At 34.2% G+C, this 27,240-nt stretch overlaps 1 protein-coding gene and 1 pseudogene across 1 annotated transcript; one reads left to right on the top strand and one right to left on the bottom strand.

The window, feature by feature from the left end:
- Positions 1-235: 235 nt before the first annotated feature.
- On the bottom strand, positions 236-27,209 carry Gdi2 (GDP dissociation inhibitor 2). The gene is made up of 11 exons (XM_046442405.2): positions 26,958-27,209; positions 20,020-20,127; positions 16,549-16,648; positions 13,758-13,892; positions 12,409-12,607; positions 12,018-12,149; positions 6,790-6,889; positions 2,981-3,152; positions 1,504-1,648; positions 1,229-1,283; positions 236-1,140 (listed from the first exon to the last, which is right to left on the bottom strand). Exons 1-11 carry the CDS (start codon positions 27,000-27,002, stop codon positions 994-996), a joined length of 1,338 nt encoding a protein of 445 aa, XP_046298361.1. The 5' UTR covers positions 27,003-27,209; the 3' UTR covers positions 236-993.
- Positions 17,869-18,739, top strand: LOC124091361 (ADP-ribosylation factor-like protein 6-interacting protein 6; annotated as a pseudogene).
- Positions 27,210-27,240: the final 31 nt, after the last annotated feature.

Genomic DNA, 27,240 nt, shown 5'->3' with positions numbered 1-27,240 from the left:
TAAAACAAGTACTTAAACCATTACAAAAATTACCAAAGAATCTAGTCATTTTGTCAGAAATAAAATAAGAGGTATACTCACAGCGAAGCCAGAGGATAGGCTGCTCTGATGCATCCAGATCAGAAGCTACACCATGGTCCCAGCCCAGCATCACTCCTGGCTCTCCTGAAGGCAAGGCAGTAGCTGTGTTGTGGCCCTCACAATTAGGACACAAACAGACTGATACAGAGGGCAGTGGATTCCAGAGTTTGGCTTTATTTTGCAGTACAGAAATCATTTGGAGCCATTTTGGAACAGACATCATTGAAGAGAGGCTCTGTCAAATCAATACTGCATTGCAGCTTGGTCCATTGAAGAAGCCACACCTGGGATACAAAAGATGCTTCCACATTTTACCTGCTTTTTAATGATAGGTTCTTTTCCCCTTCTTTCATCAATTTTACTAGGTTAAAACACCACATATTGGCTTCCTCCAAACGAATGGAGTTTGGTTAGAAGTTTATGCCCACATAAACCAAACTTTTGACTATGGTATTTGGGCCCTGCCATAATACTTAACACACAAGGTAGTTATAGGGAATATTCAATTTAGAATCTCCTTAATGACAAGATGGCACACAAACTATGAATCCAGCTCTTGAGCAGCAGAAGCACATAAATGCAAAGTCTACCCTGATTAAAAGATACAAATGCTGTACCAAGTTTTCTGTATTGATATCACAATGTTTAAAACTGCTCCTTCACTAGAAAAAAAAGCCAGTCCAGTTAAATTGAACAGAATGTGGTAACTGGCCAATTCTGAATAGCCACTCCATGAAAAAAAGTTAATACATGATATTAGAAAGATGAAGGGGAAGAGTATTTACTGGTACAATGCTCTTCAATCTCTCCATTCTGATTACAAAAGCAGGCCTTACAATTTTGATTTCATACAATATGCATTATTTGTCAAATTTTATATTTGTCCTAATTAGGTATTAACATGTACTGCTGTTAGTCTTCCCCATAGATGTCATTTTTCTTGCGCTTCATTTCTTCAAAATCAAACTCAGATCCTGTCATCCTCTTATAGATGTCTTTAATGTCATCACAGGTTGTCTCAAAGTGAGTTGTGGCATCATATGCACGGGAAATAAAGATCTGGAAATAAAAATTACAAATATTTATAAGTATTTAGGGGATGTTCCAGTAAAGCCTAAAAATATTCTTTTCAGATTTCCACACTCACCTGGCTCTCTCTTCCCAAATCTTTTGGTACAAGAAGGTCACTGATGCTGACAAATCTGAAGGGAAAAAATAGATAAGTAGGCAAGTTAGTTGGTCCCACACTCAAGTCATTGTTTTGCCTGAATTTTTAAGTACCAAAGGGAAGACTGGTAGAGATGAGACATTTCAAGATTGCCACACAGCAGCCAGAGTCTGCCTGTGTTCTCGTGCTCACCTTACCATAGCACCAAAATCAAGCCTCAGTTTGGATGGTAGCTGACAGAACACAACACTCACTTTTGTTCAATTGGTTCCAAGAGCTCCAAAGCTGGTCTGATTTCTTTTTCAGGTTCCTTGGTTTCCACAGTTGTACTAACAATGGCAATGTACTTTCCTTGCGCTGCCACATTGTGTGCAGAGGAGATCATGCAAACATAGATATCTAGAAATAAACAATAGCAGCTAGAGAACTGAGATGGATAAACCTGGGACATGAGTGCCCTACAGGTTTTACTATATTTCATTCAGTTACTGCTCTTCTAAGCTTAAGTTCTATGTGAAAGCAAACTGGGTCATGGTGGATATGCAAATATTTAATAACCGAATTTCTTTTAACCTACTAGGGATTAAGGATTGATGTGGCTGTGAACTGTTAACTTGGAAATAAAATTCCTTTCTGGCTCTGTCATAGCACTGTATTATCTACTCTGCATTTTTTTTTTGTTGTTGTTGTTTTCCACTCTGTATCCTGCACATTTGGAAATGTTTTGAATAGCTAAGAAAGGATTTATTAAATATCAATTTCCTCCTTTATTAAAAATCGCAAATCAGTATAAACTATTTTTAAGTTGGCAATAATAAATAATTTCTGATCTTGATGTGTATACCACTATTCAAAGTAACTATATTCTCAGAAAATTATTGGGCTCCTTTTTTGTACATTTTCACAGACCCTGTTAGGGAACAATAAGATTGTCAAGTCCCTTTGTTCTAGTGATAATGTTCTGCAATGTGATTTACTTACTGGGGATTGAACCCAGGGGTACTTAACCACTGAGCCACATCTCCAGCCCTTTTTATTTTGAAACAGGGTCTCACTAAGTTCCTCAGGTCCTCACTAAATTGCTGAGACTGGCCTGGAACTTGCAATCCTCCAGTCCAAGCCTTCCAGTCACAGGGATTACAGGTATGTACCACCACACCTAGTTGCAATGTGATTTCTTAAAGGGAAAAAAAGAAAAAAATCATAATACAGATATCTCTTAATTATTTAGATAAATAAGATGTAGGGCTACTAAATCAAAAGATGGGAACACCAAATAGTTGATAACAACTGGTTAAAGCAAACAAATCAAAAACTGCACTTTCAAAGCCAAGTCCTGATCTAAATCACAGACTGAATGGTTTTCTAGCACATTGCTAAAATGAAATGTAAGAAGTTCACAAATGATGACACAGCTCAAAAATATAGTGGATTCAATTGAACTTGTCAGCATAAACCTCCACAGTCACTCATGTTAGAGCCAGGAGATTGTGAGAATTCACCTAGTCAATCCATTCATTCTAGAGGAAGAAACTGAGGTCAGAAGTGATGGATACAAGTCCAAAGCAGGGCTTCTAGTTTACTTCAACACAATGCTGCAGGATCCCTAGAATCTAAAAGGATCACATTATGTTTCCTACATGTAAACTAAAGTCTCTCGGTACAACACATAAAGTTAGGAATTTAGGATGACACAAAGCAATCCAACAGCTGCAGGTCTTCAAAACTCACCAGACTTTCGATTGACTTGGTTCTGTGGAATAATGATCTGACAGGAGTTGGCATCGTTGGTGTTCTTGATGGGGTGGCTGAGGATACATATAACTCTGATGACCTGGCCCACTTTTTCTACCCGATCTTTTACATAGCTGGGGTCACAGATGAGCTGCTTACAGCGAGCAATCTATAACAAGACATTTTTAAAGATCTTATAAAAATATAAATACATGGGAAATCCCATGTTCATGGATTAGAAGACAATGTTGTTGTGGTAACTAAATCCAACCTAAAATTCATGCTGAATCATAAGGAACAGCCAAAACAATCTTGAAAAAGATCAAGATGGGACTCATTAAACAACTAGGTAGTAAACACAGTGGTACTAGCATAAAGATTGACAAAGACAAGTGAGATAGGAAAGAGAGCCCAGAAATAAACCATCACAGTTACAAACGATTTTTGACAAAGATGCCATGGCCAATCCGTAGGAATAGGACAATCTTTTCAATAACCAGTTAATGCAAAAGAATGAAGATGGACCCTTAACACCATATACAAAAATTAAAATGGATCAACGGCCTAAAATAATGAAAACTCCCGGAAGAAAATGTAGGGCAATAGCTCCATGGTATTAAATTTGTGATTTCTTACACATGAAAGACACAGGAAATAAAAGAAATAGACAAGTCTTCATGAAAAAATTTATTTTTTGTACCTCAAGAAGAAAACAGTATAAAAGAGCAACCCACAGAATGGGAGAAATGTACATGAATATATCTGATAAGAGATTAATATCCAGAATATATCAAGAATTCCTAAAACAATTAAAAAAAAACTGTCCTATTCAAAAATGAGCAAAGGATTTGAAAGGACAGTTCCCCAAAGAAAACAAATGCCTATTATTAATAAGTGTAAAGACACTAAACATCACTAATCATCAGCAAAGTGCAAATTAAAATTACAATGAGATACCACCTCCTACCCATTAGAATGGCTATTATCAAAATACTATGTTGGCATAGATGTGGAGAAACTACACCACTGAAGGGAATATAAAATGGCACTACCACCATCAAAACAGTATGGCTGTTTCTTAAATATATATATATATATATATATATATATATATATTATGATCAGAGATTTAAATTCTGGATATACACCCAAAAGAAGTGAAAAACAGGGTTTTGAAGAGAAAATCTGTATACCAACATTCACGATAGTATTAATCACAACAGCTAAAATGTGGAAACCACCCAAGTGTCCACTGATTAGTGACATGTGGTTTACACATACAGTGGAATATCCTTAATAAGAAAGGAAATTCTGACATATGCTACAACTTGGGTTAAACTTAAAGACAGTAGTGCTAAGTGAAATAAGCTACTCACAAAAAATATAAATACTGTTTATATCAGATATTTAAAAGTAGCCAAAATCATAGAGACGGAATGGGATGACGGAGTTGAGGGTTACTGTTCAATGCTACAGAGTTTCAGATGAAAAGACTACGAGAGATGCGTAGTGGTGATGGCTGTAAAATATTATGAATGTATTTAAAACCACAGAACTGTACACTTAAAATAGCAAGGATGATAAATTTCATGTATTATGTAATTTTACCCCAACTTTTTAAACTGGGAGGCAAGGAAGCACGATTTTTTAATGTAATATTCAGTGTTTATAGTGTTATAAATAGTATCCTGGGCTGGAGATGTAACTCAGTGGTAAAGTGCTTGTCTAGCATATGCAAAACCTGAGATTGAATTCCGGCTCCACAAAAACCCCAAACCAATACATTAATATAATTTTCCCTTGAATAGAATTTCTTATATCCATGAACTAATTAATATAAAAGTTAATCATAGATAACTAGTAAAATAGCTTTTCCAACAATCCCTATAAATTCTTTTTGGACAATTGCATAGTGGTCAGAAGTATCAGTTTTGTACATAATGGTTGTCATACTTGCATGTCCTGGCAAAAAAATAAAAGAAATATGACTAGCATTATAAATAGACCAAAATCATAATCTTAAGACTGCATTATAAGCAAGACTTTAGCTCCAAGAGTAATGTATTATAACCCTTCTCTTTCATGGCAAAGCCCTGAGGTTTCCTTAAAAAAGGGAGCTTTCTGCTGTGTGCAGCAGAGTGACATCAAAGAAAAACCTGCAAGAGAAAGAAACAACCTAAAGCAATCAGATTAAGACATTTATCCGTATCTCCCAAACAATAATTGTGCTGAAAGCACAGGTAGTTATGACAGATCGCTAACAATAAAAGTTCAGGTAACCAACTAGTAAAAGGAGATTATTTGGTGTTTAGCCCAGGAGATACCACCAGGAATAGCAAAATAATTTTTAAACTTAACTTTTTGAGTTTGTCTTGTGTTTGGCTCCATTTGTAAGGATTGATAGTTCATGACTTTTTTCCCCTTAAAGGTTTTCCAAAAAAAACAGAAAACATCTACCTTACATGGTCAGTGAACCCATTTATAAATATAGTACACACGATGAGATCTGAATGATATTTGTCCTACCTTAAAATATTTGGCCATTTCATCATTTTAGGAGTTAATAAAAGAATGGCAGTCAAAGCACTAGTAAACAAAATATCATCCTTCAGTTTCCTATGTCATCCTACAGTTTCCTATACATATTCCATCTTCTTATAAGAACATATAAAAAAGATTAGAGACTACCAAGACAATCAAGATAAAAGATTATAAAGAAGTAGCCTGGAAAATATAAAACCATGTAGACTAGACATCTCGGAAGATAGGAGGGACAAAGCTAACATTTCCCAACGTATATCCTTAGGTGTGTTACAACTAAGCACTGTGGGCATAGGACACCAATTCCAGCGCAGCCATTCAGTCAGCTGTGTCTTTTATTTATATGTACCCAGAAGCATTAAGCCCTGTCTCTTAGGATCATTGTGAGATATACATCATATTAAAGAAAAATCTTGCCTCGTGCTTTGCTATTAGGCTCTTTTATTTTCCTAAGCCAGGCCTATATTTTCTCTCCATTATTCACTGTCTTCTCATTCTGGCTACTAAAATCTTATCTCAAATCTTCATTTCCCATGCAATCTAAACAAGAAAAAATAGACCACCTCCAGGAGGTCTCTACATTCCCACCTAGCTCAATGTTTAAATGTTTAAGATAAAGCTTACATTTTTAGAATTTTAGACATAATATGTCAGGCAGTAACTTAGAATGCATTCTCTACTGCAAGAGCTGTTAACAATGATAATAACTGAGTGAAATGAAAGAAATATTAAGTAGTATAGTAATAAAAGGAAGAAGTAATACTTTATTTTTAATGTGTGGTTGGCAGGCCAGGAATATTATGACCAGAGAGAGCTTTTAAGAAAAAGCAGAGTCCCCTCAAACCTTCTGAATTAGAATAGACATTATAACCAGCTTCCAGTGATCTACCTACAATTCAGATTTATAAAAGTACTCAGAACTCCACCTGTGGAGATCGCCAACTCCACAATTTGTGGATAAGTACCAGTCCACACCATTTAAGTATGGAATACTTAAATATGTTAACTGTTAAGTATGTAGAATTACCATCCATAATGCGGACATTTTGGTCTTAAGTAACAACTGACACCCTAGAAAGGGTGGTTGTTTTTAAAATAAGACAAAGAAACTACATTAGTCCTTAGCTATGATAAAACCAACTTTCACACAGAATATCATGTAGTCTGAAATCTAGCATCGATGTCCATAGTAAAATAGGTACTTAGTAGATAATACATTTTCTTCACAAGAACACAGTATTTTTAAAATTGTAAAAGTTACTTACCTCTCCTTCGGACTTTACGCCAACCACTTTTCCATTGTGCACAATGATTTCTTCAATTGGTTTATTCAACATGTAAGTACCTCCATAAATAGCACTCAGCCTAGAAAGTTTTTAAAAATCTCAATTATAATAAATGTTTCAATTGCTCAAGTTTCCCTCCTTAGATCTATATGAATTATAGGCAATATATTTGCTCAATTCCCATCTAAAAGGATATTAGCTTGATTTACTACAGTATGAATTATAGAACAAGAAGTGCAAATTTGTTTTACAGTTGAATACTGAGGGGGGAAAAAAAAGGCACTGACCAGCAACAGGAAGAACTTATATATATATATATAGGAGTCTTCTCCTCCTGATTATTAAAAACTAAACACTATCAGAAAATGATGAGCAGACTTGACAGGAATCAATTGGCTGATATCTTGTGTGGTTTATACTGCTTTCCCCAAAGGAACTACTTTCCTAGTCTTTTAACTTGGGGCAGCTATAACAGAAACAGGAAGGCTGCAGCCTTACTGATCTGAAGTACTATGAGACTTTGAAGTGCCACAAGAGATAAAAATCATGGAGGGGGGGAACTCTACAAAAGTAAGAGCCACAAAGGAAGGAGCCAACAAATCTGTGATAAAAATCTCTTCAAATCTTAACTAATTCAAGAAATGTTTTCCTTCTATTCCTCCTCACTCCACAAGTACCAGGATCAAACAGGGCTTCATGCACGCTAGGCAAGCGTTCTGCCACTGAGCGACACCTCCAGCACTTCTGTTCATCTTTTTTGCACTCCACCAACTGAGCTACATCCCCAGCCCCTTGTTCATCTCTTTAAAATGATTATTTAATTCAAAATAATTAACACTGTATTATGGGGCTTAGAGATGTAAAATATAAACAAAGAAAAATGGTAAATAAAAGTGATAGTGTTGCAAAGTTCTTCTCTTTTACATAATGTGGTACAATATTAACTCTAAATATAAACTGTAATAAATAAATAAAAGATTACAATTTGTAGGGTGAGCAATAAAAGAGGTGAAGACAAAAACCCATTAGAAGAATTAAGATGCAATACTAGAAAATATCTGATTAATCCAAAAATCAGGAGCAGGAAACAGCAGGGGTTGATGGGTAGCAAAAACCATAGACCTAACCCCAACTGTATGGATTATTATGTTAAATGTAAATGGACTAAATTCTCCAATTAAAAAGCTAACATTGTCACAATGGACCAAAAAAAAAAAAAAAAAAGATTCAACTATATGCTGATGCTGTCTTCAAGAACAGTGTTGATACAGGATGTAGCTAGCTCAGTGGTAGAGTGCTTGCCTAGCATAAGCAAGGCGCTGGGATCAATCTCCAGCACCACACAAAAGAAGAAAACTGATAGAACTAGAAAAAGACATATTTCAATTCTAGCAGTTCTCTTTCTCTTTTAGGTACCAGGGAATTCAGCCTGAAGCACTTTAACACTGAGTTATATATCCCCAGCCCTTTCTATTTTTTATTTAGAGACAGGGTACAGCTATATTGCTTAGAGCCTCACTAAGCTGCTGAGGTTGGCTTTGAATTTGCAAACCTCCTGCCTCAGCTTCATGAGTTGCTAGGATTACAGTATGCTCCATGACACCAGGCTACCAGTTCTTAATACTCCACCAACAAATGCAGAGTACACATTCTTTTTTTTTTCAGAGCATATTGATCACTAAGATTACAGATTCAACCATAAAATATGTCTCAATTTCAAGGACTGAAATTGTATTAAGTTTGTTCTCTGAACATAATAAAATTAGACACTAATAACAATAAGATATTTAGGAAAAAACTCCAAATGTTTATAAATAATTATTCTTCCAAACAACTCAAGATTAAAAGGAGGGGGTGGCAAACGATAGAGGTACCAAGGATGGATAACACAGATTCAGAGGAAAATTAAACTTTTAACTTATGTTACATGTGCAAAATGTAATAACAGCCATGTGTTTCAACCATAAAAGTCAAAAAAAGGGGGAGAGGGCTGGGATTGTAGCTCAGTGGTAGAATGCTTGTCTCACAAGCATGAGGCCCTAGGTTTGATCCTCAGCACCACATAAAAATAAATATAAATAAAATAATATATAAAAATAAAATAAATATAAATAAATAAAATATAAATAATAAATAATTTATATTATTATATTTATATATTATATTTATAATTAAATAAATAAAATAAATATAAATAAAGATATTGTGTCCATCTACAACTTAAAAAAAAAAGCGGGGAGAGAAGAAATTTTTAAAAAGCAATTGATCAAGACAGAAAGCTACAGAGAAAATTAATGAAGCTAACAGTTTGGTTTTTTTAAAAAGATAAATGATATTAAATCCTAGCAGAAGAGAGAAAATATAAATTATAAATCACAGGAATGAAAGAGGAAACATCACTAATGATCTTACATACATCAAAAGGGTTAGCACAACTTTTTACAGTAAATTCAAAAACTTAAATGAAATGGTCAAATTCCTTGAAAAGCACAAATGAAAACTACAATAAGAAATAGCATATTTGAATAGCCTATTTTTATGTGGGGCTGAGGATCAAACCCAGTGCCTTGTAACATGCTAGGCAAATGCTCTGCCACTGAGCTAGAGCGCCAGCCCAAATAGCCTAATTTCTATTAAAAGAAAATTAATAATCAAAAGCCTTGTTACAAAGAAAGTTCCAGGCTCAGATGGTTTCATTGATCAAGTCTATGAAACATTGAGGAAAAACCCATAGCAATCTTCACAAACTTTCAGAAAACAAAGGAGGAGGAAACTTTTCCAAACATTTTATGGACTACCAAACCTTATACAAATAAGAACACTACAAGCTTTTAAGACAATATCATTTACAGAAACACACAATTCAATCATCTGTTATCTGCATTAGTTGCAAATGCACACACAATGAACAAATTAAATCCAACAATAAACAAGAAAATACATCATGAATATGGAGCTTATTATCCCAGGAATGCAAGGGGTTTTTTTTTAACATTAAAAAATAAATTTGTAGGGCTGAGGATATAGCTCAGTTGGCAGAGTAATTACCTGGCATGCACAAGGCTTCAGGTTCAATCCCCAACACCACCAAATAAATAAATAAATATGTAATTCAATATTTTAACATACAAAAGAAAAGCTGCATAATTAACTCAATGTCAATACCTTTTCATAATAAAAACTCTCAGCCAACCATGAATAAAAAGGAATTTAATCTGATAAAATCATCTATCAAAAAAATACAGAAAACATTTAACAATATTGTATTTAACACAACATCCCTAACCCAAGGAACAAGACAAGAATGTCCATTTTTAGCACCTTAACACTGTCCTTGAAGTCCCAGCCACTGCAATAAAGGCAAGGGGAAGAGGAGACACGTCAAGATTGTTAAGAGGAGAATTTAAACTCTAAACTCACATAACACAATTGTGTACATGAAAATTTTAAGAAACCTATATCAGTAGAATAAGTGAATTGGTTTAATAAACCAGTCATAAGACATAAATATAAAAAATTAAATTTTATTTCTATGTATTAGCAGCAAATAACTTAAAAATAAATAGAAAAACTCACTATGATGATGAATATTTCCCTCAAATCTATAGACTTAACTCAATTCAATCAAAATCACAGCAAATATTTTTTTCTGGGGAGAGAGAAGCTGATTCTAAAATGTATATGGAAACGCAAAGAATCTTAATAGATGAAACAAATTTTGAAAAAGAACACAGTTGGACTTACATTACCTGACTGCAAAATTTACTACAAAACTATATCAAGACAGTGTGGTAAAAGCATAAGGAAAAAAAACCACAAAATCACTGGAAGAAAACTGGATCCCAAAGTAGACCCATATACATGGCCAAATTATTTCCCCACAAAGATACCAAGACTACCTGGGAAAGAAAATCTTTTCAATAAATGCTGCTAAAATACTAAATATAGGTATAGTAAAGATGAACCTCAAGCCCTACCTCATTCCACACACCAACATTTTTTCAAGATTAATGACAGACTTAAATGCAAAAATAAAACTTTTAGAAAGAGACAAAAGTATCTTTGTGTCCTCAGGGAAAGCAAAGATTTCTTAGGAGACAAAAGGCTTTAAACATAAAAAGATAATTTTGATATATGGCACTTTATCAAAATGTAAAAATTACAAAAGACAAGACAGAGACTAAGAAACTGACAAAAGACTTGGCACCAGAATACATCAAGATCTACAAATCAAAAATTTAAAAAGACAACCCAAATCTAAAAATCTGCAAAGACCTGAACAGTCACAGAACAAAATTATACAAATGGCCATGAAAAAGTAGTCAACTTTATTTCTCAGGAAATACAAATTAAAACCATATGATATGACATTTTATACTCATTGGGTGGTTAAAATTAAAATGACTGACAGGGCTAAGGATGTAGCTCAGTGGTAGAGTGCTTACCTAGCATACCTGAGGCTCTAGGTTCAATCCTCAGGGCAACCAAAATATTTAAACATGTTAAGCAAAAAGTAAAAGCCATAGCCAGGCACAGTGATGCCCTTCTGTAATCCCAGAGGTTCAGAAGGCTGAGGCAGGAGGATCACAAGTTCAAAGCCAGCCTCAGCAAAAGTGAGGCCCTAAGCAACTCAGTGAGATCCCCTCTCTAAATGAAATACAAAATAGGACTGGGGATGTGGCTCAGTGGTCAAGTGCCCCTAAGTTCAATCCCCCTTACACCCCCCCCAAAAAAACAACGCAAAAGCCAGAGACAAACGAATGCACGCTGTATTGTTCCCTAGATAAGAACTTCAACAACAGGCAAAATAATCTGGTGGTAGAAATCAAGAATGTAATGCAGGGGAGAGAGGATGTATTGTTTACAAAACAAGGAAGATTTCTGGGATAAGGAAAATATTTTATATTTTGATTTGGGTTGTGGTTATACAGGGTCAATACATTTGTCAAATTTTTTCTTTTTTTTTTTAACCAAAGATGTTTCATTGTACATAAATTTCACTTTAATAAAAATAAAAGGACTGGGGACAAGGCTCATAGGAAGAGCACTTACAAACATGTATATTACACTCTCAACACCATGGAAAAAAAAGGAAAACTACAGAGACATACCTTGTCTCATTGGTAACACCAAAGCTCACATGCCTATTTGAGATAAAGTTCAGGATCAGTGAAGTATCAGCTAATCAGTTAAAAATGGGCTCTTACCTTGCAAATCCTTGTGGCAATTCTCCAAGGCCATAAAGTGGATAAAGGTATGGGCTTTTGCCATATCTTGCCAAAGACTCACTGTAAAGTTTAATTCTATTAATGGTTTCACAACATGGTTGATCTAAATAGCTAGAAAGAAAATGAATATTAGAAAAGGGTTTTAGTTTTCTTAGTTGCTCAATTTAAAAATCTTTTATTGAAGAGATTTTAATCTATTGCCTTCCTAATTCATTTAAAAGGTTCCAACATTAATTTGAACCAAGAGCCTCTTCTTTCATAGTGTAACATAGCTATATGTTCTGTTAGAATTTCCAATTTGGAGAACTGGGAAATTCAATTCAGTCAGCATTCCAAGAAAAATACAAATCTTAAAAAACAAAAAACTTACTCATCAGTTCTGTAAAGTGCAAGAGCATGACCGGTAAAATCTATAACATCTTGGCCCAAATCAAATCTCTTATACACATCTCTCATTGTGGTTTTCTTAGGATCGATACCCTCAAAAGTTCTAGGATCTTTTTCATCAAAGTTGGCAACATACACTAGGAATTTTCTGAAGCGACGTTTTTCAAATAGTCCCATTAAACCTAAAAAAGAATTTTTTAAAAAGTATACACTCACAATAGGACACTGAGAGATAAAAAAAAAAAAAAGAGAGAGTATGAGAGGAAAATTTAAACATGAATGTCATTAACTTAGCCCCTCTAAGACAAAATGTAAATTAAGATATGAGAAATTTGGATAACATCACCTCCAATTTCACAACACTTTAAAATAAAACCCACACAATTAATATAGATTAGTTATAAAGTCTTTAAGTTTACCCCCAGTTATAAGTAATTACAGTCAGTACTTAAATATGAATTATGTCTCTTTTTTTAAACTTTTTAAAAAAATATTTATTTTTTAGTTGTAGTTGAACACAGTACCTTTATTTCACTTATTTATTTTTATGTGGTGCTGAGGATCGAACACATGGTCTCGCACATGTAAGGCAAGCGCTCTATCACTGAGCCACAACCTCAGCCCCTGAATTATGTCTCTTATTAGATACAAAAAAAGTAAGTCTTTGAAAAAAATATGATCTATGAAGGGAACAATATCAAAGTTCTTCCTTTGATAACCAATCAACACTTAACCAACTACCTAAAATGCTGAATGCTCTTCCTTTTCCTCTTCTGAATGCTAAGACATATTCTGGCATCTAACAGAGAAAGAAATGTGGATGTTGATTGCCCTGTTGGTCACTTACCTTAGAGAAACACTAGATAATCCATTCACTGCTTTTTATACTAAAAGGTGAACAGACAGCTATAAACTACCACTTTATAGACCCTCAGCTTTTCCTACTAGCAGCATGCAGCTACAAGAAAGACAATGAAAAAGAACCTTCTCCCCTCCCTAACCATACAGAATGTTAAAGATCACTAATGTACTCTCTTCTGCCTAGAACAGTGTCTAGCACATAATAAGACATTCACTAAATATTTGTCGGGGCTGGGGATGTGGCTCAAGTGGTAGCGCGCTCGCCTGGCATGCGTGCGGGCCCGGGTTCGATCCTCAGCACCACATACAAACAAAGATGTTGTGTCCGCCAAAAACTAAAATAAATAAATAAATATTAAAAAAAAAAAAAAGACATTCACTAAATATTTGTTGACTGGGTGGATTGATGTCTGAAATTTCTTTCTACTATATAATCTAATTATACTGAAAAGATAAAATGAAAGTACTTACTAGATGCCAGGGCTTCTGCTTCAGTGGAAGGAACCTTGTAGATTTTTCCTCCCTTATAAACAAAGCTCCCTTCAGTCACTTTGAAATCTAGATAGCGAGTGACCTCTGTGTAAAGTAGCATCTTAACCAGCTGACCTAGAAAAGTCATAGAATTCAAACTTTCACTTAAATCTTGCTGCCACTAAAAATTAACAGAAATAAACGCACATTTACTAATACTAATGGCTTCCCAATTTCTTCCTAACATTGTCCAATAGCTCTTACAAAACAAATCTTCAAAGCCATATTTTAAATGGTAAACCAGGGCACATACCTACTGCATAGTTAGAAGTTTCTTTTCTAACGTTATGACTTCAGCGTTAATAATTCTTATGCACTTGCTTTGCCAAGGGTAAAAGATATTAGAGGCATGAGATTTAGAATTGCAGTAATACTGCAAATGGATTTAAGCTGCTTAACAGTTTCTATCATATTTCAAAGAAACAACTCCCAAAATATTTCAGTTTCCAAGTCAATTTATATTTATTAAAGTGAACATCAACACCAGATATAGAAAGAGTCAGGCATGCAAGTAAAAATATTACCTTCCTATAAGCCTAAAAATTCTTATGTAAAAAATAGCAAACTTGTGAGACCAAAATTATTTTAAAGCTGATTTGAAGATACACACACTAGGGTTGTCAAAAAGATCAATTTTTTTTTTCTTTTTTGAGAGCAAGAAATAAAGTATTGTGAGACTTACACAACCGGATATTAAAATATAATTATAGTTGTACAGATATTACTATACAATTATATTAGCTGGTTCCCAAATTGGGGGAAAATAATATGTAGATACCACATGTAAAAATGTAATGTGTTAAGAAATTAATGTTTGGTAAAATTTAAAATCAAAATAGAAAAAAAAAAAAGAGAATGGTATTGAAGGACAAGTGGTTGGCCATTTTGAATAATAAACTTCAATCTCTACTTGTTTGTGTATGACGGGGTGCGTGTGCGTGTGTGTGTGTGTTCCCAGGGACTGAACCCAGGGCCTCATACATGCTGGAGAAACACTCTACCACTGAGCTACATACACATTCAATCTCTACTTTTCAATCAATAGGACAACAAAGCAGATATATTTCATACAATAGATGAAAATATTTATAAAAATTTATGACAAAAAAATGAAATTGTCAAATCATTAAAACAACCAGTAGTATTCTAATAACTTGAGACAAGATGGAAAGAAAATTTCAAAAATAAACCATCCTGAAAATAAAAACCAATGAAATGAAAAAAGCTCAACCAATATGACATGAAAAAAGCCTTGAGTATAGAAAAAATTTTAATGATTATTAGGCAAATTGCATAACTTCAAAACAATAATCTTAGTTATAAAGAGCTCTTTCACATCAATAAGGAAAAACAAAAAGCTCAATGGAAAAATGTACCAGCACAAGGCTGGCCAATTTACTAAATAGGAAAGTTAGACAATAATATGTAAACCTCATTCTATCCTCTAAAAAAAAAATAGATATTTTTAAAGTTCAGATTTACCTCTCAATGACAAAATATCAACCAAAATAAATAATATTAAGGGTCGATAAGATACTAGGAAATGGGTAGGATAATATCACTGGTAAAAATAAAATGTGGCAATAAAAAGGAAAAGACTTTTTAAAAAGATCATTATGTTTGTCCCCATAATAACAATTCTGAGTATAAAACGGGGTTTGTCGCGTGTGCATGCATGTTCATAACATACTGGCTAAAAAAAAAATGTTAATTGGTACCAGAACCACTATGTCATACAACAGAATATTAACTAAAATCTAGATGGTGAGATTATAATTAGGTAAATTTGCTTTTCATTCTACTTAACTGCTTCCTAGTTTAAATATTACTTAAGCAAAATTTTTAGAGTTTACCCCAAAATAATTTAGCAAATTTTAGAGAAAATTCAAATAAGATCTCTTTCTATTAAAACAAACAATGTAATAGAAACAAAAGAATAAAAGGAAAGGGTAGCACATACTTTATTCATAAAACATAGACTTTGATAACCAAGAACTTAGTTTTCCAATGTCACCTCAAGTACTAATAACACAGTAATTTAAAAAGATATTTCATGCCTCTATGATGAGAGAAAATTAATATGAAAAATAATTTTACAAGCCTACACAAGAAAAACATTAAGATGACTCAGTTTTTAAAGGACCAGTTATCTAAAATTGTCCACAAAGCATAGAGAGGGAAGTCAGTTACAAATGTTTACGATTCTGGTATGTACTACACCACATCCTAATTGTACCAATGTTTATAGCTATGTCAAATGCTTCCAATTTTATTTTACAAAACTTACATTTACAAAATGCTTACAAAATTTTGGCATGTATCTTGCTACATCTTAACTTTGTTTCTCTAGGGCTGAGGCTGGGGCTCAGCAGTAGCACATTTGCCTGGCATGTGTGAGGCACTGGGTTTTATTCTCAGCACCATATATAAATAAATAAATAATATATTTTTTTAAAAAAAGGTCTATCAACAACTAAAAATATATTTGGAAAAAAAAAAAACACAAAAAACTTTGTTTCTCTACAGCCATTTACTAATAAGCCACACACACTTCTCTCCATTCTTAACTTACTGACTCGAGACACCTCTAATGGACCATATCATTAACCATACTATTGCCATTCAACAAAATCCAGTTCCTCACACACAAATAATATTCTCTCTTTGAGAGGTAGTTTCTACCTCCAAATATTTCCAGTATACTTTCATAAATTAAGTTAGAATTCTTTACCATTAGCCATAAGAAACTTGGGAATTAAGTCAACATTCCAGTCTCTTCCTCTCCCCATTGATGTTGGTGGTGGTCCTGGTAATTTAAATCTTTTGTATAACTAAAAGCAAAACAAAAAGTAACAAAATTTAATTTTCCATTATTTTATATAATACTTTTGATTTATGTGGTTTTGGTATAATAATAAAATACTACTACAATAAGGCAAGGTAGGAGGGCATTTCATATTTTATCAGATAAAATGTTTATCAAGGTCCCAATACATACATAAATAAGACAGATTGATCAACTTGTGAATGCTAAAATAAACAAAATATTACATAAGTTTTTAATTTGTTTTTTTAGTAGCAGTAAAACAAAACAGGAAACTATTTGTTAGTGACACTAGTAGTTTTGTAGGTACATTTCTTATTGGTAGAACTCATTCTTCCCCCACATAAAAAGCTAACAAAAGATTTATGAAGCTGCTTAGTAGTCTTTTTGTTTTGTTTTTCAAACCACAATTAACTAAAGGTTCAAGCATTGCATTTTTTTTGTTTCTTCTTATTCTCATCTTCATTCAAAAGTTTTCTCACTTCTTTTTTCTTTTGAGAAGATTAGGCTAGTTTGTAAGAAATTGTTGTTGATTACATTACACTGCATCATATTAGGGGCCATGTAATGTCTAGTTACCCCACCCTAACTTTGCTTCTGTAGTTATATTAGGAGTTAAAAATAAATTTTGGATCCTTCAAACTAGAAAAGATAATTAAAACTAATTCTAGTTAACATAGCTTTTTAAGTTTCATTAAGGTATAACTGATATATAAAAAAGGCACACCCTTAACGTATATATTCTGATGAATCTGGAGAATAGTATATGGCTATGAACACCATCGAAAAGTATCAAATATATCCATCACTCCCCAAAACTTCTTTGTGTTCTTTTTTTTCTGGGGGTTTTGGTTTGGGGTGTTTAGCAGTAGGAACAGCTAACTTATAACTTCTGAGTAGAAACTTTGATAAAAGGAAGCCTGCAGTTTAAAATTTGAGAATATTATTTCAATTTCATGAATCTTACTGATAACATAAAACAAAGTTGGTAGATACATAATAAAAATTCAAGTCTCTGAATATATTCACCATAAGAAAAAAATTTTTAAAAGAAAAAGGAGAAAGAAGAAAATGTGTTAAACTTATTAAAGATCAGCTAATAAATGTGCTCAGTGTGGAAGGAATGGTGACAGCAAATCCCTCCACAGACTGTATACAAAGAAGAAATTTGGTGGCCATCACCTGAACCAAGAGGTCCAAGTTATAAGCATCATTAATGGTGGATATATGCGGATGTTCAACAAGCCCCACACAGAGAAATTTATAAGTGAGTTTAGTATAACACACTTAGTGCTTCATGTGCAGCTGGGGATGTAGCTCAGTGGTAAGGAGTTTGCCTCGCATGTTCAAGGCCTAGGGTCTGATCCTTAGCACTAGGAAAACAAATTTTTTTTTATATATGTTTCAAGTGGCCTTATCCTAAAAAAGGAGAAAATAAGACTACTAAAGCAACGGGAACTAAGCTTAGAATTGTACAACACAGGTTCACAACCAAACCCTGAGATTTTAACCACACAGAGACTATTTTGTAGCCTGAAAAATGAGGATAAAAATATGCCTTTGAGGAGGCAGATGGGAGAAGAAGGCGTGCCAAGTAGCTTGGAGAAAAGTTGTGGATAGGGGCGGGTGGAACAACGCGAAAGGCAGAAAGAGCTACGCGTAGCCGGGCCCAGGCTCCGCGATGGCCGATCCAGGTCCTGTCTATTCTCTGCTCGCCATCCTCCTCGCTTTCCTCCTCGCCAGCGCCTACCTGATCGTTAAAGAGTTGCATGCTGAGAATTTGAAAAATGAAGATGATGTAGATACTGGACTATTAGGATTCTGGACTCTACTTATAATATCCCTAATTGCTGGAGTCTCCTGTTGCAGCTTTTCTTGGAAAGTTACATTTTGATTCTTTTGAACCAGGAATGTTTCCTCCTACTCCTCTTTCACCTGCCAGGTTCAAGAAACTGACCGGACATTCTTTCCACATGGGCTATAGCATGGCAATTTTGAATGGCATTGTAGCTGCTCTTACTGTGGCATGGTGCCTCATGTGAAACCACACTGGAACGATATTTTGGCAAAATTGTGATTATTTTGTAATAACAGAAAAAAAAAAAAAAAAGAAAGAAAACATTGCCTGCTCAGAATACTAAGAAGTCATTATATGGTTCAGATACATATCATAATCGTCATCATCATGAAGGACCTTTTAAAACGTCATTCTGGAGTCTAGGCATTAAAAATATCTTGAGTATTAAGTTTCGAGTACTTTTTAAAAAGTATAAGATTCTTACCTCATTCTTTTACTTTTGTTTGTGTGTTTCTTATAAAATATAGAAAACATTTTAATGGAAATCAAACTTGGACACTTGAATACAGGATAATGCCTACCTTTCCATGTATATATACTACAATTTTGCTAAGAAATACTGATTAATTGAGATAGAAATATTTCTTTCTTACATATTACATTACGAAAACAAACTGCCTACTTTCCTGACATTTTATAGAAGCTACTTTTAAATAAAAATATTTAGTTTTTGATATTCATATAATAGAAGGTGCATTTATATCTTTTATGAGGCATAGTTCCTTATGTTTTTTTAACATATTTTCCTACTACATTTTGAATCTACTTTTTTTTTTTAATTATTGCATCTAGACAACTTTAAATTTTATTTCTTGGCTTGTGCAAAACTAATACCTGCCATTTATACTAAATATTTTTGTCTGAAACTAATAAGCACATTGATGTAAGTTTAAAATTAAGTAAATTTATTTGTAAAAAAAAAATTACTGAAAAGATAAATTATTTCAGTCATTAAACTATTAAGAATTCGAGACTATTCATTGTTTCTATTTTCCAACATTTTACATATTTATCTTGTTGTAAATATGGTTACTTCATCAGAACTTATTTTGTTTTTAATAAATGAAAACCTGAATTTTTTGTATGTAGAAATACTTGAATTAGTATATTTTTTAATCTCAAAAATTTAGTTACCAAAGTAGAAAGGCTATGTGTGTGTGATAAAACTATATTTTATATATAGAAAAAAAATATATGCCTTTGAGTGACTGAGAGAATAAATAAGACCAAGTGGAAAGCATTGGCATTGTGCTTGGTATGTTAGGCCCCCTGCTGTCAATCTTCCTAGTCTATATTCTGTTAGCTTTGAGAGATAATAGACACTAGATGGCAACAAAAGGTCACAATTAAAACTTCTACAGCTCCCAAAAAGAAGCTCCTACAAAATTATGTGCTCAAGACTTTCTACTCAGTAAATTAAAATAAATAAATAAATAAAACCATCTCTCAGGATTAAAATGAAGATTTATTAGGAAAACACTCAAAATACAAAAGGCATGTTTATTTTTATTAACACTTACATCTTCCAGTGGTGTTATAGATGCACTCTCTCCTCCATAATATGGGTTTCGATCCATATGAAGAACCTTCTTTCCATTCACTGACATTATACCAGACAGAATACATTCCTACAGGGAAAACATAAGTATCTTTAAAAGAAGGCAAATCCCACAACATATTTAAAACCTTCAAAAGTCAGTCATTAAGAAATTAAGAATTCTCTTAGTTAAAAAAAGAATTCTCAAGCTGGGATAGCTCAATTGGTAGAGTGCTTGCCTCGCATGCACAAGGCCCTGGGTTCAATCCTTGGCACCGCGGGGTGGGGGGAATCCTGGTTATATTTATGCAACATGACATATTCTATGAAGAAAACTCTGAAGTAACCAAGATTCAAAGTGTGCTCTTGGATCCCAGTGGGTCCCAAGATAAAACTATTTTCATAATAACACCAAGAACATTGAGTCACTTTTAAAAAACTAGGTTTGCATTTTGCACTGATGATGCAAACTCGATGGTGGATAAAACAAAGACAGAGGCTCTAAACTAGCAGTCATTACATTCTTCTCTAACAGGCACTTGCTTAAGAGATACCTTTAATGAAGCATGGAAATTAACTATTAAAATGCATACCCTTTAATATGTCTTTTTATCTTCTGTATAATAAAATGGGAAATACACATTTTAAATTACTTACACCTCAGGATTAAGTAAGCTGAGCTAGCTACTTTTTTCACAGATCATCATTTTGATTTTAAAAACCAACTGACTGACAAACTATGATTAATTAGGCTTAGGTATTTGTCAGGCATTTTCTCAAAAATGAATATAAAGGAAAGTAACTGACATTATTTGTTGCCAATAACAAGTTAAAACTGTGAATGATAATTAGAATTTTTGAAAACCTGGGCATGTATGTCAGGTCCCTAATACTGACTTTTAAATGACATTTCAGTAACAGTATTAACAAATATGATTTTTTTAAATTGGAAAATGAAATGTGTTAACATTGGAAAGATTTGCGTATTTTCCAAATGACATAGGAAAAATGTTATAAAATCATGCAGGAGAAAAAAGGGAATTCACAGTGCAAACTTTACCAATGGATTTTAATGTATCAGAATATCAAACCATTCCTGGGCATAGTGGCACACGCCTGTAATCCCAGCGGTTCGGGAGGCTAAGGCAGGAGGATGGCAAGTTCAAAGCCAGCCTCAGGAAAAGCCAGGTGCTTAGCAACTCAGTAAGACCCTGTTTCTAAATAAAACACAACATAGGGCTGGGATGTGACTTAGGGGTCGAGTGTCCCAGAGTTTAATCCCCAGTACCACATACAAAAAAAAGAATATCAAACCATTGATGAGTTGTTGGGTTATTATTGCAATTCATCTTTTCAAAAATTGATGCTAGTGTTTTCATGTACGTAAAAGAATTTCAACAAGAATCTGAAAGACTATATTATTATAATCCTTTCTGGATCCAACTACACTTTTGTGTGGTCTCATTATTTTCATAAATTTCAGATAGACAATTATCACAACAGACTGAACACAGGAGTTTTTATAAAGTCAGACATTAAAGAGATCTGCAGAAAATATAAGACAATAATGATCTCATAAATCTTGATTTTGAAAAATAGTTACATTTAATAAAATTGTCAAGCATGTTAACATGTAATGGATTTATTACTGGTTTTTAAAGTAGATTAATTTTTTTATTTCTGTTGATGTCTAATATGACAGAAACAATCCTTATAAACAAGTTTTTTATGATCTTCAATTTTAAGAGTGGAAACAGAATCTACACCAAAATGTTTGAGAAATAGAGCCCTAAGGAAGAAGCATCCAGGATAAAAGCATCCAAGATAAAGGATAACCATTAATAAACTGACAACAGAATTCCATATACCAGAATTTTGTGGATCAGTGATTAATTTTTTAAGAAGACAAAGGAAATTCCACATATATTTATAAATTTTAGAATTTCTCAAGTTTGCCCAAAATACTCTATATGGCAGAGAAGTATAATCTCATTCCCCAAATAATCTATTTGACTTTGAAATATTTATTTTTTAACTCATACAATTTTCAATTTTCCTCTATAATGTATGTATTCATTTGATATTTCTTAAATGATTAAAACTATCAGATTCATTTTTAGTATACAAGTATGCATAGTTTTTTGACTCAAGAAACAAAACATTATGTTCTGAAAGTCACTCATGCCGTTTCACTCATAACCACCATCATCACTCTTATGGCTTCTAACAGCAACAATTTGTTCTGTTTTTGAACTCCATATAAAAGGAATCATGTGGTATTTATTTGATCTGGCATCTTTTATTCAACATTATGTTTAAAAGATTCATTCATGTTTTGTGTGAGGTCTAATTTGTTTATTCACATTGCCACAAAGCAGGGATCCCTAAGGTACATGATCCAAATTCAGCATGCAGACTACTGTTTTTAAATATAGGTTTATTGGTAAATATCCATGCCCCATTTATGTATATATTATGCAGTTATTTTCACACTTCCCTAGTTCAGTAATTGTGATAGAGATCATATGGCCCGAAAAACCTAAAATATTTACTGTTCTACACCAGTTCAGAAGGAATATGTAATCCTGCAAGCAAAGAATATTAAAGTGTAGATCCTGATTTGGGGCACGTCCTAAGCAGATCCTGAAGCTTCTGAAAGTTCAGTTGATCTATGGACCATACATACACTGGGTAACAAAGCTGTAAAAGTTTCCCCTGAATGGACATACCACATTTTCCTTATCCTTTCTACTATTGGTCCACAGTTGGAAGTATCCAGTTTTTGACTATTACAAACAATGCTCTATGAACACTCTAACATGACTTTCAAGTATACATTTCTGTAGCTAGCTATCAAGGAGAGCAAATACTGTGAATCAGCTTTCCAAAATAGTTGTATAATTTATGCTTTTGAGAGCATTATATGAAAAATGTCCTTGGAGTTTCAAATCCTTGCCCAAAACTTGATGTTGTCTTTAATTTTAGCCCATTCTCATTAAGATGAATTTCTTATTAATTAATGAAGTTCAGTACTTTTGTATTTGATGAAGACTAGATATCTTTTTTTAATAAGTTTCCTTTCAAGTTTTTTACTCACTTTTTATAGGCTTCCTGTCATTTTCTTATTGCCTTATGAAAGTGCTTTAAATATTCTGTTAAGTCCTTCCTTGGTTCATGGAACACAAAGATTTTCTTCCATTTTGTGGCTTGGTTTTCATTTTCTTAATGATATCTTGGTAAACAGAACTGAAAGTATTTTACAACTACAAAAATCAGCCCTAATATCATCTAAAACAGCTAACTTGCTAAATAAAGTACTAACATATATAGTTCAATATAATATGTGAAAGTAAAATAATATGTATATCTTGAAAGTAGGTTCTTAAAAAAATTAAAAAACAAAACAAAACAGGAAGACCCCTCATATTCCCAGCTAACAAAGTAGACTCAGGGTTAAACTTTTGAAGAGAAAAATCACAGCAAACAACTTTTGAATGTTGCGTAGCTTCCACATATAACTTTTCGGGGACCTACTGGATTTAAAGCAATCACTGAAAGCTGAGAACTAAAATAAAGGGGCCCAATAATTGAATGATGCAGCAGAATCAAAGAGCTGACAGTAACTACCTTCAAAGTTATCACCTGGAACAAATACAACAAAAGTTAACTGAAGCTAATAAAAAATCTGCAAGTCCATTGATTCTTCTAAACCAATAATAAAAGATTATTTCTACATTGCTAAAAGGATATATTATATAGTACAATATAGACCCTATCTCTATAAATATGGCTGGGGATGTAGTTCTGTGGTTAAATGTCCCTGTATCCAATCCCCAGTATGGGGAAAGGGGGTGGGGGTCAAAGTTCCTACAGAGCTTACTAGGTCTTAATGGCTTCATTTGGTTATAGCTTAAGACAATAATTAATCCTCGTGATGTGAATTAGTTATAAAGTAAATTAATAATATTCTTTAGTTTGTTAAAGAAGTTTTGATATCATTTAGAAAGTTTTTTACCCAAAAGCTATAGTTCTTTAAAGGGATAACTCACAATTCCTTATATATAGAACACTCATTTTTTTCCCCAAGACAGAATAAAGACTTTAGTTTTTAACCAAATCATTTTAGGTTTTCTTTACTATCAATATAGGTTTTAGGTTTTCTTTACTATCAATATCTGTGGATTAAATGAAACTAATGGATGTTATCTGACAGCAGGCTCATATTTTACAGTTTTATACCATTTGTAACATTATTGTACAACAGTCCTAAGACTCCTTATAGTATAACTTTTAAATTTTGGAAATGTGTTAAATTTTTTAATTCAATATGCATGTTGTAGCAAATCTATTGTTTGTAAAAACAATAAATAAAATGGAAAAAATTGTGAATTAATATGAGCTAATTAGACTTAACTGATATAAACAATGCCACTAAAGCAATATAAAAATCTCCAACAGTTCTTCACACTTATTTACAAGTAAAAGTTTCTGACAGTCAAAGTACAGACACAAGGGAACATCATATAATATGTAGTATCCATACCTGACAACATATGCCTTTATTAGGGTCTTAAATCTTAGGCACTAAATATTTAGAAGCCAAAAATTAAGGAAATAAATTGCATGTTAACTCTAGATACTCAAAGTTAATTTGGAACTGAAGGTTTTTAACTTTGGAGTTCTCCTCATTGAACTGCCAGTCATCTGAGTCCTAGTATCACTAAAACTCAGAATCCCCCTGTTGTGACTACTCCTACCAATGATGGTAACAATGTGATTGCCCTGAATTGATATAATTCTCAAAAGAACATCTCACAAAATAATGTAGGAAACTAACAGGAGATTAAAGAGTTATCATCCATAGCTATAAAATGACAACCAAAAATGGTAAGTATGTATCCACCATTCATCAAAAAGTTCACAGTCCAAATGCAAATTTAAATGAAGTATATTATCTTGTTTGTTATCCTATAAGACTGTGTATCATCTTTGATACAAAGTGATGCTTCTGAACTAGGCAGGTGGAAACCTGCATGATGATGGATTTGTACTCACTTGTCTATGTTCAACTAACCTGAATCATGAGTAAATTTGAAAGATTAGCAATAATCATAGAAAAAAAAGAGTGGAACTAACTGGTTCTTACAACACACTGGCAGCAACAGTACACATTCCAACGGCCAAAATCCACCACAAACTACTAAATTCAGCTTGAGATCCCAATTAGGTACTTAAAAAAACAAAAACAAAAACCTGTAGAGGGTAGGCCTATTCATTTAGGCATCCAACATTCTTCCCAACTTAGCATCAAAAAAGAAATTCAACCAAATTTCCCACATTTAAACAACCAAATGACTTTCTGGAGAAGTAACTGCATCTGTTTGGTACTATTTCCTAGACTGTCACAAGTCTATTTCTGGACTGGTCAAATATAATAAAATATTAAGAAATGAGTGTTCAACAATCATCATAAATTACTATAAACAGAAAGATAACTTTTTCCTTTAAAAAAATTAGCCAAATAAAACGTCAAAAGTTTTCTCTTACCTAGAGAAATCAAAAATAGTTATTTTATAAAGTGTTATCTTTATAAAAATTAATTTGATCCTAAAAAAACATATTTCAACAAACTTGAAGAAGTGATTTATATTAAATGACTCAGGCATTTGAAGTCCGGCTATAAGGAATTCACAAGATTTACAGTGTTCATCTGGATCAGTATTCATAATGAAGTAGCCTTGTCAAAATTTCAGCTGATAGTTAAATGTTTCTGTCTACAAATTGGAATTCTTCTGCAAGAACAGTCCTTCTTTTCTTTTAAAAAGCAACAGAAAAGGTACTAGATACAAAACCTGCCTGCATTATTTGCAAAATATTATCTAAAGATCTCTAAGCAGACAGATGCACAGAAAAATAAACCTACTATGGTATTAGATATGCTTTGCATTTGTGTTTTAGTAATTCACTCTTCATGTTATTGATTTATCTTCTAACTCCCTGAAGGGAGTTGAGTAGTAGAAAGATCTTGGCCTCTAGCAATCCATCACCCATCAGTTTCTTAATACAAAGCATTCAGAAGAGACAGTGGAGGCAGGAAGCAAACCAAATAAAAGGGAAAGATGCAGGTGCAAAAGCATCTAACATCCAAGTTTTGAGAAAACTAACTTCCAATTCTACTGATGCTCAGTAAGTGGGTTAACAAAGTGCTTTAAAGGAATCAACTTACTGGGAGGAAGAGGGACTTAAAAAAGAAAGAAAAGCTAATTTCTGCATTTTCTTCAAAAACTTAAAACTCTAGCAATTAGAAAGAAGTAACTATTCGATGACTTGTCACGAAACCTCCCTGGTTTGGCGGCCAAGACTGAGTAGCAGTGGCTGCAGACTAAATAGGAAACGCCACTGCGAGCGGTTTACACCCTCCCCCCTCTGCCTAGTGCTTCTCCGCTTCCAATCGGGATAGGTCACAGACCCAAAAGGGAAGTGGAGGAGCAGCGGCACCCCAGGGCAAGGTTTTTTCCCTTTCCTCTTCATTCCTGCAGAAGGGTGAAGCTTCTTCTCACCTGCTTTTATTCGGCCGTTATTACCCGACTGACTAGCTCCACAGATGCACCGCCTGGGTTTCCATTTCCTGCTGTTTTGCTGCAAATTTGGAGAATGCCCGCTTCCTTCAAACCTGTTCATTTCCACTAGCCACGTCCCCCTCCCCGAAAACCAAAGCCGACGACGAAAAGACAGCCCTCGAGGGGACTCAGGCCGGCAGGTCTCGGACGCTGGGCCGTCTTGTGCCCGGGGGGTGCATCCACCGCCACCCGGGTGGCCGGCTGGGAAGGGAGTCGCGGCCAGGCCGGGAGACCGGGCGAGGGGACGCCCCCACAGGCCCGCACATCGCGGGCCGCCCCGCACCCTCCGCCCGCAGCTCACCGTCAGGCCGGTGCCCAGCACGATCACGTCGTACTCCTCATTCATGGCGGGGCAGGGCGAGGATCGAGGATCCGGGAACAGAGAAAGCGCAGAGGCTCTGCGACCACCCTAAGAAGGAGGTAAGGTGTTCAAGCCGTTTGGGGCCCGAGGGAAAGGGAAGAGCGGAGGGGAGGTAAAATGGAGCTGACCGGGAGGCGAGGCCGACCGCCACCTCAGACGGGAAGAGCTGAGCTGGGCAGGACGGGGAGGGAGGGCCGAGAGGAGAGGGCGCGGCGGGCGGTGA

This window comes from Marmota monax, unplaced genomic scaffold (assembly GCF_021218885.2).
Source record: "Marmota monax isolate L192 unplaced genomic scaffold, Marmota_monax_Labrador192_F-V1.1 WCK01_AAM20220418_F8-fsc00072, whole genome shotgun sequence".
NCBI classification, from domain to species: domain Eukaryota; kingdom Metazoa; phylum Chordata; class Mammalia; order Rodentia; family Sciuridae; genus Marmota; species Marmota monax.
This window is presented reverse-complemented; position numbering and strand designations above follow the sequence as displayed.

Excerpts from the sequence above, each read along its gene's own strand:
- Gdi2 (XM_046442405.2), bottom strand. The coding sequence starts at position 27,002 with ATGAATGAGGAGTACGACGTGATCGTGCTGGGCACCGGCCTGACG. Across the intron at positions 3,153-6,789 it reads GCGTAAAGTCCGAAGGAGAG|ATTGCTCGCTGTAAGCAGCT; the intron begins GTAAGTAACTTT and ends GTCTTGTTATAG. Across the intron at positions 1,649-2,980 it reads CCAAGTCAATCGAAAGTCTG|ATATCTATGTTTGCATGATC; the intron begins GTGAGTTTTGAA and ends GTTTATTTCTAG.